The sequence below is a fragment of the Hypanus sabinus genome, chromosome 7, assembly GCF_030144855.1.
Source record: "Hypanus sabinus isolate sHypSab1 chromosome 7, sHypSab1.hap1, whole genome shotgun sequence".
Taxonomy (NCBI): Eukaryota; Metazoa; Chordata; class Chondrichthyes; order Myliobatiformes; family Dasyatidae; genus Hypanus; species Hypanus sabinus.
Window position 1 is genome coordinate 118,515,234 of NC_082712.1, and position 19,088 is coordinate 118,534,321.

General features: G+C 43.5%; 1 protein-coding gene across 1 annotated transcript in view; it reads left to right on the forward strand.

The window, feature by feature from the left end:
- creb3l1 (cAMP responsive element binding protein 3-like 1) overlaps positions 1 to 19,088 on the forward strand; it is a 169,864-nt gene that overhangs the window by 115,822 nt on the left and 34,954 nt on the right. Inside the window, exon 3 of the mRNA XM_059975474.1 lies at positions 18,276 to 18,445. Coding sequence (XP_059831457.1) covers positions 18,276 to 18,445 — 170 coding nt within the window. The remainder of the gene's footprint in view (positions 1 to 18,275; positions 18,446 to 19,088) is intronic.

Sequence of the window (19,088 nt, forward strand, 5' to 3'; positions counted from 1 at the left end):
TTCTGAGAGAATGAATTGCTATAAGTCTTTGTGTTGCCAAATTGGGAATAATTTAGATTATTAGTGTGTTTTTTGGCCATTGTAATTACTTAAAGACTGCTGGCTGGAGTTGCAAAAATGCCGTTTAAAATCTCCTACACACACCAGAGGACATGGTACCAATTGTCCTCATTGCTCACTTGCAAAATGGCTGTGCTTTGCCAAGTAATAACCATCACTCCTCGCACATTCATCTTTCTTGCACAACTCTCTATCACCTGCAGCACTTATTATTCACTTATAAAATAATGTAGAAGTATAATAAGGCAATTACAATTCAGAAGCAACCGACTTCATCAAATTATCCATGTCTACTTAGTTCTACACATTATCTGTTGGTTCTTCCTCCCAACCCAACCATTCTTTCTTCTTCTAACTCCTTCAGCAGATACTTCTACTAATAGGATGTGGAGACTATAGAAAGGGTGCAGAGGAGATTTACAAGGATGTTGCCTGGATTGGGGAGCATGCCCTACAAGAATAGGTTGAGTGAACTCGGCCTTTTCTCCTGGGAGCGACGGAGGATGGGAGGTGACCTGATAGAGGTGTATAAGATGATGAGAGGCATTGATTGTGTGGATAGTCAGAGGCTTTTTCCCAGGGCTGAAATGGCTAGCATGAGGGCATAGTTTTAAGGTACTTGGAAGGGATGTCAGGGGTAAGTTTTTTTAAGCAGAGAGTGGTGAGTGTGTGGAATGGGCTGCTGGTGGCTGTGGTGGAGGTGAATACAGTAGGGTCTTTTAAGAGACTGCTGGATAGGTACATGGAGCTTAGAAAAATAGAGGGCTGTGGGTAACCCGAGGTAATTTCTAAAGTACGTGTTCGCCACAGCATTGTGGGCCAAAGGGTCTGTATGTGCTGTAGGTTTTCTATGTTTCTAATCTCTCCTTAATCTAGGAATAACAAAATGTAGCGTTTGTAAGAAACTCCAGACACTGGAAAAATGAAATAAGACAGAAAATGCTGTTAACACTCCTTATTTTGATGAAGGACCCCAGACCTGAAATGTTAATTGTTCCTCTTTCCAGTGATGCTGCCTGATCTGCCACCCCTTCCAGCATTTTATTTAAATTGTACTTGTACGCTGTATTCTACATCGCAAGAGTTACAGTAGAGTGAGTAGGTCTCACTGATCAAAATAAGCTCACAAAGATGCCAAAACCAAAGGACACAGGTTTTTTTAAAAATGGGGAATTAAAGAAATTTCTTCACTCAGAAGGTTGTGAGGATGTGGAGAAACGTATCTCAATCTAGCAGGTTGAGGGTTCAGACTGAATTTGAACTTTCACAAGGGCTTCATGAAAAGAAGCTGTGATGTAATTTTAATTAGGAAAGAATCGAAGAGTTCATTAGGCCAAATATCCTCTCTCTGTTATGCTGTAGGATTTGACAATTATTATTACCTTCCAGTCATTCACTCATCAATCATTCATTTCACCATTATTCAACATTACCTTCCTATATTATTTACTGTCATCTCTGTTTACCACTCAACAGCACTCATCCTCATTTTCCATCTTGGCTTATCTTCATCATTGACTATCAATCATCATCGATGAATAATTGATTTGTAATTCATGCCTCTTTGCCACACCTCTCTTTACACCATAAAGTATTCAATGTAAATTCTTGATTACACTCAATTTATTTTTTATTTATTTGTTCCCAGAAACTTATGAAACTAGTTCCACATTTTGTAACAATGGCCAACAATATTGTGATTATTGGAAATGCTCATGATATTGATTCTACATCTTTCTGTTAGATTAGAAGTTATGCATCCCTATTAAGCATGTTATTCATGGAAACAATTTGATAAGCATGTTAGGAGACACCACCAACTGGTGTCAGGTGAGATTTCCCTTCCACCACCACTGATGCTGTCCTCACCCACATCTCCATCTCCCACACATCTACCCACATCCAAGCTCCCGCTATTATAACAGGGAGAGGTCTCCCTTTGTCCTTATCTAGCACCCCATTAGTTTCCATATCAACCACATTATTCTCCACAACTTGTATTTTCTCCAACAGAATTCCACCACTAAGCACATCTTTCCCTTCCCCTTTTCTCTATATGACTCCATTGTCTACTTAACCCTCCCTACTGATCTCCCTCATGGTAATTATAACTGCCAGCATGACAACTGCTACACCTTCCCCTATACCTACTCCATCACCAATCATCCAGGATCCTAAACAGTCCTTCTGGGTGAAGTGACACTTAGCCTACAAGTTTGTCACATCCTGTCACAAGTCTATAACATCATGTTATATCTGGTGCCCCTCTACCTTGGCAGCCTCCTCTACCTCGCTAGCCTCCTCTACCTCGCTGAGACCAAAGCAGATTGAGGGACTACTTTTATGAGTACCTTCTCTCTGTCTGCCGCAAAAGGCAGGATCTCCTGGTGGCTATGCATTTCAATTTGACTTCCCATTCTGGTACATCTGTCCATGGTCACCTTCATTGCCATGATGAGGCCAAACTCAGGTTGGAGCAGTAACGTCTCATATTCCATTTGGGTAGCCTCCAATCTGATGGCATCTCTGTATACTAGAAAATGGAGAAATAGCATCAGGTAATTTCCACCCCCTCCCCCCCACCCAATTCTGGCTTCTGTCTGTTTCCTTTCTAGTCCTGATACAAGATCTTGGCCTGAAACGTCAACTGTCTGTAGATGCTGACTGTCTTGCTGAGATCCCCCACCGTTTTGTGTGTGTTTCTCTATATTTCCAGCATCTGCAGAATCTCCTGTGCTCAGTATGGGTGATAATCTGACTGAGGACGGTGAGCAAAGACTATAACTCGATTGAAGAGAGTGAGTGCTGTTTGTTATGAGGCTTTGATAGTGAGCACAAACTGTAACTAGTCTGATTATTTTGAGTCTAAGGTGGAATTAGATTGAGGACAATGTATACAGTCTTGTAAGGTGATGAAACCGAATTGCAACTCCTCTAATTTTAGTAATCAAAGATTTAGTCTGAGAAAATAGTGACCAGAGGTCGCAATCTGATTGTGGACAGTGAGCACAGTATATAAATGGACTGATAAAAGTCAACTTCTCTGATTATAATGAGCAAAGGTTCATAGTACATTTATTATTAAAGTATGTATAAGATGTTCAACCCTGAGATCTGTCTTCCTCACGGTCAGCCACAACACAAAGAAAGCCAAAGAACCCTTTTAAAGGGAAAAACATCAACATCAACACAGGTTATAATCTGACCTGAATAGAGTGCAAAGGGTTTAATTCTTCTGAAAATGAATACAGTGTGTAACTAAGTTGATGAAGCAAAAGGTTGTGGTAATCAGTTCATACAGGCTGATTAACATGACCAAAAACTTGTAATTAGATGATTGATGAGCATAGTCTATAACTTGTCTGATGATGATGAACATTAACCATAATATTAGACTCATTTTAGCAAATGTAGGCTGTAATTGGACAGAGAATAAGCACAAGCTGTAACTGTGCTGGTCTTAGTGAACACAGGCTCACAGATGATTATGAACACAATGATGACTATGGAGAGAAGCAGAAGGGGAGAAGTGACCCGCGTTTGACTCAATGGACTGATCAGTAGGCAGCCGTTGATCCCAGGGGATCAGGGCTTTGCACCTCTGGTGGTCTCTGTCCTCTCCAGGGTGCATCCTGGGCGGGAAGATTTGAAGAACCGGCTGTTGCCCATGCAGTGGGTTCCCCCTCTCCACGTCACTGATGCAAGGGAAGGGCAAGCGCCGATACAGCTTGGCACCAGTGTCATCGCAGAGGTTGTCAGAGTGAAGTTGTAAACAACATCAAACTCCCTTAGGGATTTCTTCCTCGGGTTTACTCCCGAAGCCTTTCCCGTGGGCGTGTATGGCTGCAAGGCAGCGGAGGTTTATAATCAGAGTTTTCCTTCTCCTAGGCGGGCTGCCGTCCAAGGCTGACGAGCCCTTCCTGCCCGATGATTAGTATAATTCCGCTGTTATATCTTATGGTCCTATGGCAAAGGCTCGATAGCATCCTGTAGCTGTCTACAACAAGTTTGCATGTTCTTCTTGTCACTGCATGGGTTTCTTCCTTGTGCTCCAGTTTCCTCCCACATTCCAAGGACATACGGCTCAGGGTCAGTAAGCTGGTGCTGAAAGCATGCTGACACTTGCAGGCTGCCCCCAGCACATCCTCAGACCGTGTTGGTCGTTGGCGCATACAACACATTTCACTGTAGGTTTTAATGACATGTGGCAAGTCTTTTTAATATGGGGGTCCCCAATGTGGGGTCCATGGATCCCTCAGTTAAGGATAGATTATTGATAGGGCTCCATGGCGTAAAAACCCCTGTTGTAATCCATTTGTGGATAGTGAGCGCAGATGCGACTTTCACCAGGAAGAACGTAATGCAAACGTGGTGTAACTGGATTAATGACAATGAACACAAGATGTAACTGGTTGATGTTAGAGAGCAAAAAAAAAATTTGCTGGAGGAGCACAGTGGAACGTACAGCATCTGTGGGAGGAAAGGAACAGTCAATATTTTGGGTTGAAACCCTGCAACTCAAAACATCGACAAATCCCTTTGCTCTCACAAATGCTGCTCAACTGGATGAGTTCCTCCAGCAGATTGCTTGTACAAAATTCCAGCATCTGCCATCAGTCTCTTCACCATGGATATTAGTGGGTACCAGCTTTAACTCTTTAAAACTTAACCTTGCAGGATACGGGAGTCATTGACAAGGTTTGGAGGAGAATCTGCAGGTGGTTTTTGTTCCATTTTCCTTTTGCCCTTGTCCCCATTGGTGGTGAAGGAAGTGTGTTTCAGAGGGGCTATTGATGAGGCTGCTATATCTTCACCTGTGAGCCTGTTGGGTTCATCTGCTGAATCTGTGGCTCCCAGTGTGGCTTCCTGTATATCGGTGAGACTCGACGTAGACTGGGAGACGGCTTCTCTGCATGCTCCACCTGCTAGAAAAAACGGGGGTCTCCCAGTGGCCACCCAATTTAATTCCACTTCCCATTCTGAGTCCGACATGACAGTCTACGCTCAGGTTGAAGGAGCAACACCTTACATTCTGTCTGGATAGCCTCCAACCTGAAGGCATGAATATTGATTTTCCGAACTTCTGGTAATGTAACCCCCCCCCCCCACCCCATTCTTGTTTTCCTCTCTCACCCTATCTCCTCACCTCCCTCTGGTGCTCACTCCCCTTTCCTTTCTTCCATGGTCTTCTACCCCCTCCTATCAGACTCCCCCTTCTCCAGCCCTTTACCTCTTTCACTTATCAACTTCTCAGCTCTTTAATTTATCTCTCCCCCCTCCCAGTTTCAGCTATCACCCACCACCTTGTACTCCTTCCTCCCCTCCCCCACCTTCTTACTCTGTCTTCTCATCTTTTTTCCCAGTCCTAGAGAAGGGTGTCATCCCGAAATGTCAACTCGTTACTCTTTTCCATAGATGCTGCCTGGCATGCTGAGTTCCTCTGGCATTTTGTACGTGCTGTTTTGCATCTTGCTAATTTGCAAATATGTTACTGACCCAGCAAGAATCCCTCTATCATCTTATCAAATGGTCTTTGATAGACTGGATGTGGAGAGGACGTTTCCTCTGGTGGGAGAGTCTAAGACCAGAGGACACAGCCTCAGGATACAGGGACATCCTTTTAGAATGGAGATGAGGAGGAATTTCTTTAGCCAGAGGTGGTGAATCTGTGGAATTCTTTGCCACAGGCAGCTGTGGAGGCCAAGTATTTATGCATATTGAAGGCAGAGGTTGATGGATTCTTGATCGGTCAGGGCATGAAGGGATACAGGGAGAAGGCAAGTGATTGGTGCTGAGAGGAAAATTAGATCAGCCATGATAAAATGGCGGAACAGACTCAATGACGAAATGCCCTAGTTCTGCTCCTATATCTTATGTACAGTTTATGAAGGATATACTATAATGATTCTGGTACCTGTGATGCTGTGCCTTGTCTCAGGGGTCACATTTTATGGGGACACACATAAAATGCTGGAGAGGCTCAGCAGGTTGGGCAGCATCAATGGAAATGAATGAACAGTCAATGTTTCAGGCCGAGACCCTTCTCTTTGTTTGTGTTGCTCTGGATGTTAAGCATCTGCAGAATCTCTTTTGTTGATGTTTTTTGGTACTATAATTGGAAATGAATTTACCACATCTGGAAGCAACAAAGGGAAAAAAGAGATTGTCCAATGTGCACAGCTGTTCAAGGGAGTGATATGAAGCATAAATGATGTTTCAATTGTTAAGTGAAACCATCATGTTCACATTGGATACTCACCAATATGCTTTATGACAGATGCCATAACATCAGTCATGCACCTGGCCCTGAAACACCTAGAAAACAAGGACACTTGTGTCGGAATGCTGTTTTGGATTTCATTTCAGTATTCAACACAGACATTGGTGAACAAACTCCTATTCGTTGGCCTAATTACACCTACTCCGGACTTCCTAAGCAACAAGCCTTAGTTAGTCATGATGCACAACACCACTCCTACCTCCCCATCAACGCGGGAGCCCCCAGGGCTGTGTGCTGAGCCCACTGCTTCACTCTCTGCTCACACTCGACAACACCACTCCTACCTCCCCATCAACGCGGGAGCCCCCAGGGCTGTGTGCTGAGCCCACTGCTTCACTCTCTGCTCACACTCGACAACACCACTCCTACCTCCCCATCAACGCGGGAGCCCCCAGGGCTGCGTGCTGAGCCCACTGCTGTACACTCTGCTCACACATGACTGCACTGCCAAACACCCAAGTAATCATGTTGTGAAATTTGCAGATGACAGGACAGTGATGGGGCTTATCACCAACTATGACTAGACAGCGTACAGAGAGGAAATGGAAGAGCTTGAGGCCTGGTGGCAGGCAACTAACCTCTTCCTCAAAGTCAACAAGATAAATGAGATGGTTATCAACTTCAGGAGAACTTGCACCACTCAGACTCTCTTTTACATCAGTGACACATCAGTGGAGACCGTGAGCAGTCTCACACAAACTCTCGTGGTCCTAGAACACGCCCTACATAGTCAAGAAAGCTCACCAATGCCTCTACTTTCTGAGGAGGCTGAAGAGAGATGGACTAGGCACATGTATACTCAAGACCCTGCTCAGACCCTCCTAATATGCATGGGACGGAAACTGCTCTGTGGCACGACAGGAAGGCTTTACAACAGGTAGCCAAAATTGCCGTTGCATCACTGGCACTGAGAGAGACGTATGTACAGAAAGGTGCTGGGAAAAAGACCAGCAACATCATTAAATATCCCATCCATCCTCCTCATGGACTGTCCCACTCCCATCAGGGAGGAGACTACGTAGCATACATACCATGACCAATAGACTGAAAAACAGTTACTGTCCCTAACAATAAGGTAAAATTAATGCCTCCACCCACAAACCCACCACAGCTACCTTATCACTTCTGGTCAGAGTCACCTTATGTACAGAACATCCTGTATTTAGCGCCGCCTTATGTACATACAATCTGTGGATTTAAGTTATCTTATATATTTATATTTACTGTATTTTTTATTATTGTGTTCCTTATCTTAGTGTGATTTTATGTGCTGCATCAGATCTGGAGTAACAATTATTTTGTTTTCCTTGACACTTGTGTACTAAAAAATGACATTCAACAATCTTAAACTATTTCATCTCAAAAATAGCAGAGCAGTGTGAAAGGTTCCTGCCAATCCACCTCTTGTTTTCTTTGTTGTTGGTTAATTAGTTAAAATAATGAGTACCAGATTTGTTCGAGTCTTTGTAAATTCAGTGGAAAAAGAACAAGTGTCAGAACTTTTGTTGCAGTGTTTCCCCAAAGATTGCCGTTGGTCTTCTTGATGTGCATTATCTCATGTGCTAATATGATTTATTTACCCCTGTGGGCTAGAATTGGACGAAGGACAGTATCTGAGTGCCAGTGAGAGCATAAGATATAAGAGCAGCATTAGACCATTCAGCCTGCAGACTCTGTTCTGCTGTTGAATCATGACTTTTTTTTAAACCTCATCCTCCTACCTTCTTCCTGTAACCCTTACCCTCTTCACCAATCAAGAATCTGTTAATTTCTGCCTTAAATACACACGATGACTTGGTCTTCACACCCCTCTGTATTAACAAATTCTAGATTCAACGGCCTCTAGCTGAAGAAATTTCTCCTTATCTTAAAGAGATATTCCTTGTTTCCTAGGCTCTGCTCTTAGATTCTAGACTCTCCTAAAAATAAAACATCCTCTCCATGTCCACTCTATCCACACCTTCACTATTTGGTGTCCTATGTATTCCAATGGCATCTCTAATACACCATCTAGTTTACTCTGTCGAGCACGTACATTTTTGCGAGACATTATTTCCTACTTCAAAATATTTTTCTAACTTTTCTCTGTAATGAGGAATGACAGAAATAATGTTTCACTTTGTAACAGGATTTTGCAAATAAGATTATTTTTGAGCAAATTCTACAATGTCCATGCACTAGTCTTGTCTATTAAAATACTTGGTTCAGTTGGAACATTTCTCAGAAAAACAGTATTATTCCATGAGGCTAACTAAATTGAACACATTAGAAACAGAAATCAATGGGAAAACAGAGAGTGTTCCCAAGGGCAGGCTTTTGGTGGTTTCTCAGGGTTAGTGTGGGCTCTCCCAAGCTCTCCATATCTCTTTGTGGAGCACTGCTTCACACTAGCTCCACTCCTTCCAGATATCAAATTGTCACAATTCTATGCACCAGCTCTCTGCCCACGACATGCAGTTTGGGAAAATCATGAGACCAGAAGACATAGGAGCAGAATTAGGCCATTTGGCCCATCAGGTCTGTTACATCGTTCTATTGTGGCTGATCTATTATCCCTCTCAAATTCATTCTCCTGCCTTTCCCTAAAACCTTTGACACCCTTACTAACCAGGAAACTATCAACGTCCATATTAAGTATATACAATGACTTGGCCTCCACAACTGTCTGTGGAAAAGAATTCCATAGGTTCATCATCCTCTAGCTAAAGAAATTCCTCCTCATTTCTGTGCTAAAGGTATGTCCTTCTATTCTGAGGTTGTGCCTTCTGGTTCTAGACTCCCACACTATAGGAAATACATGTCTATACATGTCTATTCTATCAATATCCTTCAATATTCAATAGTTTTCAATGCGATTCCACCCCTCCCCCATTCTTCTAAGCTCCAGTGAGTACAGGTTCAGAGCAATCAAATGCTCTTCATACATTAACCCTTCTGTGCTGTCTTTACGACAGTTATTTAGTTTATAATATTTTCGCTTAGTGATTCATTCAATAGTATTTTCTAGTTAGAATTAGAAGTGTTTAAAGTATATTCATTGCATGTAAAATATATCGGCATGCGATGACGTCACATCCGGTTTCGGCGCGTCTTGTGGGAAAACACCGGTTTGAAATTAGCGCGAGGGTGGGGGCTTTCCACGAGGCTCACCTGAGCACAAGCAGTTTTGCAGGCATGAGAAATCACAGTGAGAGCAATGCTGTAAGTTAATAGATAATCGATATATTGAACTAAGATGTTAATGCTGATCCTGTTAGAGGTAACGACGGTAGATAATGTTTATGCTTTCGTTAGTTAAAGAGTCGCGGATAGTTTGCATGGAAGTGTATTTAAAGTAGTCAATGGAGCAGGTAAACTCTCCCTGTATACTGCACCTTAGTGTAATGTAGTTATAGTCACCTTTGCAAGTATTTACACTTGAAATGTGATATTAAGGAAGGAACAAATACTGTATCAATCTTGTATTGTTTTATCAACAGTTTTCACCATATGTTAATGTGAAGAGTGAACAGTAAATGGTTAATCTTACTGCGATCTGGTTTGCATTGGCTGTGGTTTATCCGGACGTTAAATTCGGCGTTTCGTTACACCCGAAGGAGAACGTTACAGTGAAAAAGCGGCATTATCAGGTGTTTCAAGTGCTGCAATGTCAGCTCAATCCAGCATCAAGTCGACGCCGCCCAGCGACAGGGGCAGTAAACCGACATCAAGTAAGCCCACCCGGGCGTTATCAGGTGTTCCAAGTGCTGCAATGTCAGCTCGATCCGGGATCAAGTCGATGGCGCCCAGCGACAAGGGCAGTAGAACAACATCAAGTAAGTCCACACAGGCAAGAGCCAAGGCAGAAGCCGCCAAGATGCGACTGCATTACGCCAAACAAGAAGCAGTTTTGAAAATGAAACAGGCCACCAGAGAAGTCGAAATCCGGAAAGAAAAGGCCGCCAGAGAAGCCGAAAGGGCCGCCAGACAAAGAGAAGAGGCTGCCAGAGAAGCCGAAATCCAGAAAGAAAGGGCCGCCAGACAAAGAGAAGAGGCTGCCAGAGAAGCCGAAATCCAGAAAGAAAGGGCCGCCAGAGAAGCCGAAGAGGCTGCCAGACAAAGAGAAGAGGCTGCCAGAGAAGCCGAAACCCAGTTGGAAATGACAAAAATATCGACAGAGTTGCATGTGCTGCAGCTAGAAAGAGAAGGAGAAGCTGCCATGGTGGAAGCAGAGTACATAGAAGAAGCTGAAGGGTCGCGTGATCTGACCGAAACAAGTTCTGCTTTAGAAAGGACCAGACTGGAACGCACGAGCGACTATGTACAATATCAAGCAGACAGGCAGGCCCGTCTCCCCTCTCCATACCTATTCGATAACTTCCCCAGCTACGAGGAAGAGAATTTACCCTCGCGGCCCCGCGATGAAGTCAAGAATGAAAGAGCTGACAACCGATATACTTTGACACCAAAGTTACAAAGTTCGATGCGAAGAGACGCGGAGGTTGAATCCAGGATGGCAAATTCCATGAGAAACGTGCGTTCTCAATCATATAGGCGTCAACGTACTTCTCCAGCCCGCATGCCGCTTGCAGCCGATCCCACGCTGCAGTATTTAGCACGACGGGATCTCGTCACTTCGGGACTGTACCAGTTTGACGATAAACCCGAAAATTACCGAGCTTGGCTCTCCACATTCACCAACATGATTGACGGGATCCAGCTCAGTGCAACCCAAAGGTTGGACCTTATGGCGAAATGGCTGGGGAAAGAATCACGCGACCAGGTGAGACGCATGCGTTCAGTGTACATCAACAAACCTGAGCTAGCCTTAAGCGAAGCGTGGGAGAGACTTTGGGAGAGATATGGGGCCCCCGACATTATTGAAGCGGCGCTATATCGACGTCTGGAAAACTTTCCTAAGGTGTCAGCCAAAGATCACTTTAAGTTAAGAGAATTCGGAGATTTACTCATGGAGATCCAAGGCGCCAAAGAAGATGGCTATTCAGCTGGTCTAGTATTCCTAGATACTCCATCCGGGATTAGACCAATTGTGGACAAACTTCCATTTGGGCTGCAGGACAAGTGGCTGACTGTTGCCTCAGAGTACAAGGAAGACCACGATGGTCGATTTCCTCCCTTTAAGCACCTCACTAGGTTTGTGTGCAAGGAGGCGAAGAGGCGAAACGACCCTAGCCTTGTAGGTCCAGGAAGCAGTTCGATTTACACCAAGCCAGGCAGATCCGTTTCGAATGTTTTCAACATTGATAAACCCGTGTCAGTGCTCAAGACCGAAGCCCTTACAACTAACAACGACCCTGGCAAGAATTGTCCATTGCATAACAAACCTCACCCCCTGAAAGCATGCAGAATGTTTAGGGAAAAACCCCTTGAAGAGAGGACGGCTCTTCTCAAGGAGAAAAGAATATGTTTTAGATGCTGTTCCTCAACCTCTCACCTCGCCAGAGAGTGTACGATCGCCGTGAAGTGTCCGGAATGTGGCAGCCCAGATCACGTCGAGGCCATGCATCCCGACCTGTCACCACAAACCGAGAGCGCTCCTTCACCCCCACAACAGGACGGCGGGGAGGGAGAGGCTCACTCTAGGTCAATAGCTGTCAGCACGAACTGTACAGAAGTTTGCGGTCAAGCTCAGTCAAGTCGTTCTTGTTCCAAGATCTGCCTCACTAAGGTGTACCCTAAAGGAGCCAAAGACAAGGCCATCAAAGCCTATGTGATTCTGGATGATCAGAGCAATCGTTCACTAGTCAGTCCAGAGTTCTTTAAATTGTTCAACATTGAGAGTGAGCGGTTCCCATACTACCTCAAAACTTGCTCAGGCAACATGGAAACCCAAGGAAGGAAGGCAGAAGGCATCCAGATCGAGTCCCTGGATGGTAAAGTCGTCATCTGTCTCCCTCCGCTCTTAGAGTGCAATGAAATCATGAATAACCGTGCTGGGATCCCGACACCAAGTGCGGTGCTACACCAGCCGCATCTCCACCACATCGCCAAACACATCCCAGAACTGGATCCGAAAGCGGAAATACTCCTGCTATTAGGAAGAGATGTTATCCAGGTACACAAGGTTAGGCAGCAGATCAATGGACCACTCAACGCCCCCTTTGCGCAACGTCTGGATCTGGGCTGGGTGGTGATAGGAGAGGTGTGTCTCGGTGACGTACACAAACCGATGGTTAACACACTCAAGACCAATGTGCTAGAGAGTGGCCGCCATTCAATCTTTCAACCCTGCCCGAGTGTCCCGTGCATCAAGGAAGCACAACAAGGCGTTAACAAGCGCGAGGCAAGCGACGAGTCGCTGGGCCAGTCAGTCTTCGCTCTAACGAAGTATGACAACAAACTTGCACAATCAGCTCAAGATACCATTTCTTTAAAAATCAAAGACACCAAGGTCTTCAGAGATGAAGCAAATAATGGGGTTGCCCCATTGCCAATCAGAGAACCACGCCAGCGCTCACCAGATAACAAAGAGCAGGCAGTCAAACGGTTCACGTCCTTACGGAAAACCTGGAAAAGGAAACCTGAGATACAGCAACGCACCCGATTGGCCCACGAGATACTGTGCACCCTAATGGCAGAGGTCACAGCCATTATAAACGCACAATCATTCCTACCTGTGTCTTCTGACCCAGAAAACCCCTTTATACTTTCGCCATCAACGCTCCTTACGCAGAAGGCAGGAGCACCTCCTCCACCAGGAGACTTCTCAGACAAGGATTTGTACACAAAGCAATGGAGACAAGTCCAGGCTCTGGCAAATCAGTTCTGGTCCCGCTGGAGACAGAAATATCTACCCTCGTTGCAACAGAGACGAAAGTGGACAGAACCCCGCAGGAATCTTCAAGTTGGAGACTTAGTCCTGCTCAGGGACAAGCAAGTCGCTCGCAACAGCTGGCCAACGGCCAGAATCACTGCTACATTCCCTATCGGGGATGGACATGTCAGGAAGATTGAATTGAAGACTACCGACCAAGGCGATGTGAAAATTTACCAAGGGCCAGTTACAGAAGTTATTCTACTTCTACCCAATGACTGATTAAGAGACTAAGTTTTGTACTCTGCTCATTGTGACCTTACGAAGGTCAAGCGGGGAGTGTGCTGTCTTTACGACAGTTATTTAGTTTATAATATTTTCGCTTAGTGATTCATTCAATAGTATTTTCTAGTTAGAATTAGAAGTGTTTAAAGTATATTCATTGCATGTAAAATATATCGGCATGCGATGACGTCACATCCGGTTTCGCCGCGTCTTGTGGGAAAACACCGGTTTGAAATTAGCGCGAGGGTGGGGGCTTTCCACGAGGCTCACCTGAGCACAAGCAGTTTTGCAGGCATGAGAAATCACAGTGAGAGCAACGCTGTAAGTTAATAGATAATCGATATATTGAACTAAGATGTTAATGCTGATCCTGTTAGAGGTAACGACGGTAGATAATGTTTATGCTTTCGTTAGTTAAAGAGTCGCGGATAGTTTGCATGGAAGTGTATTTAAAGTAGTCAATGGAGCAGGTAAACTCTCCCTGTATACTGCACCTTAGTGTAATGTAGTTATAGTCACCTTTGCAAGTATTTACACTTGAAATGTGATATTAAGGAAGGAACAAATACTGTATCAATCTTGTATTGTTTTATCAACAGTTTTCACCATATGTTAATGTGAAGAGTGAACAGTAAATGGTTAATCTTACTGCGATCTGGTTTGCATTGGCTGTGGTTTATCCGGACGTTAAATTCGGCGTTTCGTTACACCCGAAGGAGAACGTTACACCTTCCATTCCCAGGATCATTCTTGTGAACCTCCTCTGGACCAATGCTAGCACATCCATTCTCAGATAAGGGGCTCAAAACTGCTCACAATACTCCCAAGTGCGATCTGACAAATGCATTATAAAGCCTCAACAATTCTTCCTTGCTTTTATATTCAAGTCCTCCCGAAATGAATTCTAACATTGCGTTTGCATTTACTCAACCTGCAAGTTAGCCTTAGGGAATCCTGCATCAGGACTTCCAGGTCTCTTTGCACCCCTGTCTTCTAAATATTCTGCCCATTTAGAAAATAGTTTACACCTTTATTCCTTTACCAAAATGCATGACCATACACTTCCACCTACCACTTTGCCCATTCCCCCAAACTGTCTTTTCTTTACTGCTTCATCAACACTACCTGCCTCTCCACCTACTTTCATATCATCTGCAAACCTGACTATAAGGCCTTTCATCCAAGTCAGTCACGTATGATGTGAAAAGAAGCAGTCCCAGCAGGGACCCCTGTAGAACAACACTCCTTGCCTCCTGCCAGTCAGCCAATCTTCTATCCATACTAGTATTTTTCCTGTAATACGATGGGCTTTTAATTTGTTTAGCAGCCTCATGCGGCACCTTATCAAAGGCCTTCTGAAAATTCAAGTAAGCAACATCCTCTGATTATTTCCTCATTAAATTCCAACAGATTTGTCAGGCAAGATTTCCCCTTAAGGAACTCAAACTGACATCAGCCTAATTTATCATGCACCTCTAAAGTACTTTGAAACCCCATCCCTAATAATGGACTCCAACATCCTCTCATTCACTGAAGTCAGGCTCACTGGCCTGTAATGTCCTGTGCTTTCCACTCTCCCTTCTTGAAGACTGAAATGGCATTTGCAATTTTCCACTGCTCTGGAATGATTCCAGAATCTAGTGATTCTTGAAAGATCCTTATTAATGATAGCATATTTTTAGAGCAGGAGATGAAAAAGTCCTTGGGCATTCTTTATGTGTGCTGCAAAGCTGTTCTCTTTATTCAAAGCAGCTAATTCAGATTAGCTGATATTTCAGATTTGACCTTAATTGCCTCAATGAATCCCCATGAGCCCTCAATGAGTGAATGCAAATTCCAGATTGGCAAGGACCAAGCAATTCAGAAGAATTTGGAGTAATAGTGTGCACAGTTTGCTCAGCATGATTTCCTCCCAAAGAGCACAATTGGCATCAGGAATGTTGTGACCATCTGAATTTGGCAAGAACGTAATGGTTTTGTAAACCAAATCTTTCTATAGCTGAATTCACAATGCAGTCAGTCATCATCTGGATTTCCATAGAATATTGACTGTTTCTTTTTTCATTGATGCTGCCTGACCTCCTAATTTTTAAGACCATAAGACTATAAGACACAAGAGCAAAATTAGGCCATTTGGCCCATCACATATGCCTGCCATTTCATCGTAGCTGATCCATTTTCCACTCAACCCCATTCTCCTTAATTTCATCTAAATTGCCTCAATGAGCCCCAACATTTGAATGAATAAATGCAAATCACAATTTGGCTCTGCAGGACTGGCAAGGATCAGGCAATTGAGAAGAGTTTGGATTTATTTTTACTTTAAGCTTCAACATATATCTCTTAGGAAGTTAGAGATAAAATCATCCAGATATTTAAATAAATGTTAACTGTTTTTAGTTTTTGCAAATCAATTGCTTAATAGTTGTAACAATATTGGAGATAAAAACTAAGGAATGTCTATGAATTGAGAATTTTCCTCTTGGATAACAGAGATTTCATGCTTTCTGATGAAGGGACTTGGCCTGAAATGTTGACTGTTTATTCCTGTCCATAAATGCTACCTGACCTGTTGAGTTTCTCCACTGTTGGGTGTATGTTTCTCTGGATTTCCAGCATCTGCAAGATCTCTTGTGTATAAACTTTATGATTTCTCATTAACCTATGGGTTCCAAGCAGCAAAGAAGGTGGACCAGTTGTACGTATGATGTGATGAATCCAGCAGCATGTCTGGAATTGGCAAAGCAGCATAGTGTATCATTACATAAAGTTATCTCATTGTCTCCATAACTATTGTCTGGAATATTTCGCTATCATTTTATACTTTCCACCTGTCATTTAATGGTATTACAACCTTATTTTGAGATGAGCTGTGTACTATGATTTTGAAATGCATAGCTGGTTTTCATTGTCTTCAAGTCTACTCTCCTGGAGTTTTTTCAATAAACATTACATGCACAAGATTTGCAGAAGTTCAGGAAGGTTCCTACCTTCTTAAGAATAATTAGTGATAGACACTGAATACTAGCCTCGATAGTAATGCCTGGACTTGAAATATAGATAATATTTTAAAAATGTTGGGAAGTTGCTCTCAGATTTCACTAAGGTAGCAGACAGGTTTTCTGTTTGTACACCATAATATTACAGCTACCAGAATTAGCAGCTCAAGACTTTAATCAGCTGAGCAACTGAACCTAACGCTTTTTTTAAGACAATATGTAATTTAGGCTGAGGTTTACCATTGCATAGTCAGATCGCTACAGTTTGTTCAGTAAAGACAGGGCCCCTTTTAAATACCATACCACTCCCTGTACCTTTTATAGCTCAGTTTAAAAAGTCCCTGCTTGTTCACAGTTGAGATCAAGGCTTGTACAGTGGTAACAGAAGTTCACGGAAGGAGATTTGTATGTGTAGGCACTGACAACATTAAATTAGATCCAGAGAGCAAAATTAAAAATAAAATAACCACTTTCATTTGGACCTGCCAAGTGACAACTGGAAAGAAAAGATCACTCTTGTTCCTGGGAAGATTCATCTATGTGCTGTGTGGGACTGGGTATTCAGTTTGAGGACCTCCTGGCATGATCCATTGTCTTTTCAAACAAGCCCAAATGCAAAGATTGAGGTTCTTCCAGCACTAATATTATCGGTGGCATTTCGGTGCCAGTAAGAGAACCCTCGAAAAACAATCCCCAAACCAGCAAAATAAGGCAGCTTATTCACCGGCCTCCAGAGGTTGTTCAGACACGCTTTTGCCATGGTGAAGGTTCTTGGTTTAATGGTTAATACCTTCCCTTTTAAGTTTTTTATTTGGTTTTTACAACATAAATAGAGTAAAGAGGGGATCAAAGTTAAAAAAGCGTAGGCGTAAACAATGTTGTGCTGTGGCATTCTTTGTCTAATTGATAACACTGGCCACTTTTCCTTTTTTAATCCATTGAGTTTTACAAGTATTGTGATGGTATCAGGCATTATGTGTCTGCAAAGTCAGGTTTGTTATCGAGTCATGAGTCATGGAGCAGTACAGCACAGAAACAGGACCTTCAGCCCATCTAGTCTACGCCAAGCTGTTATTCGGCCTAGTCCCATCCACCCACACCTGCACTGTCGCTCACCACACTCTTCCGATCCATGCACTAATCCCATCTTCTCCTAAATGCTGCAATCAAACCCACATCCACCACTTCAGTTATTCCACACTCCACCACCCTCTGAGTGAAGGAGTTCTTAAATATTTCACCTTTCACCCTTAACCCATGACCTCTAATCTCACCCAACCTCAGTGCATTTACCCTATCTACAGCCCTCTTAATTTTATATGCCTCTATGTATCTCATCCTTTGGAAAAAAAGTCCTAACCTATTCAACCTTTTCCTGTAACTCAGGTCTTCAAGTCCTAGGAACATCCTAGTAAATTTTATTTGTACGCTTTCAATTTTATTGATGTATTTTCTTTTTGTAGGTGAACAGAATTACACTCAATACTCCAAGTTATGCACCACTAACGTCTTATACAACTTCAATATAACATCCCAACTCCTGCACTCAGTACTCTGATTTATGAAAGCCAATGTGCCACGAGCTCTCTTTACCTGTAAGGCACTTTCAAGGAATTATGGATCTGTATTGCCAGATGCCTTTGTTCTACTGCTCTCCTGCCATCCACTCTGTACGTCCTACACTGGATTGTCCTTTCAAAGTTACCATCATTTTCTGATGATCCTCAACTGACCTTGACTGTTTGCCACCTTGTTGTAGTTACTTCAGTCAGAAAATAGTTTAGATCCTCTCTTGCATGTTAACATAAGTGTTTGTTCAGATGCTGAGCCTGAACAAGCATGTTGTCACTGGACATATTAGTGATCATTTCTGACCTTTTGCTCCGTGTCTGGACAGAAGCTGATGGTGGACTTTGGGCTCTCGGCCCCGACCTGACCCACATCATGATAAAGCAGGAACCGAATCTGCTGACGGAGTCCTGTTGTGCTTCTTCATCAACTCAGACATCAGCCCCTTCTGGAGAGCGCATGGCCTCTGGACAGCTGACAAACTCAACAGAAGCACCGGTGAGTCTAAGGACACAGTAAAATTCCAGAATTACACAGTGGGGTGTGGGCTGAGGTAAGAACATGGTTCGTGATAGGATCCCTTTGGAGAAGACAGAAGTTGGAGAGGATTATGTGCTGGATGCAGCGGCAGGAAGATGTCGTGAGCACAGATGTACGGGAGATGGATCAGATGCAGCATCGATTGTGGAGGGAGGGAACCCCCGATTTTTAATGAAGGAGGACATCTTGGGAGTCCTGGAATGAGAACAGATGCAACAGAGGCAAAGAAACTGAGAAAAGGGTATCACATTTTTACAGGAGATAGAGAGGGAAGAGGTACAGTTGAGATGACCATGGGAATCAGTAGGTTTATGAAAGATGTTGGTAGATAGTTTGTCTCCAGAGATGGAGACAGAGAGATCGAGAAAGGGGAGGGAGGTGTTAGAGATGGACCAAGTGAATTTAAGGGCAGGATGGAAGTTAGAGGCAAAATTCACAAAATTGACAAGCTCGGTATGGGTGCATGAAACAGTGCCAATGCAGTCGTCAATATGCTGGAGGAAGAGCTGGGGAGTATAACCAGGGAAGGCTTTTAAAATGGTCTGTTCTACATAGCCACTGAAGGGTCAGGCATAGCTGGGCCCATGCAAGTGTCCATGGC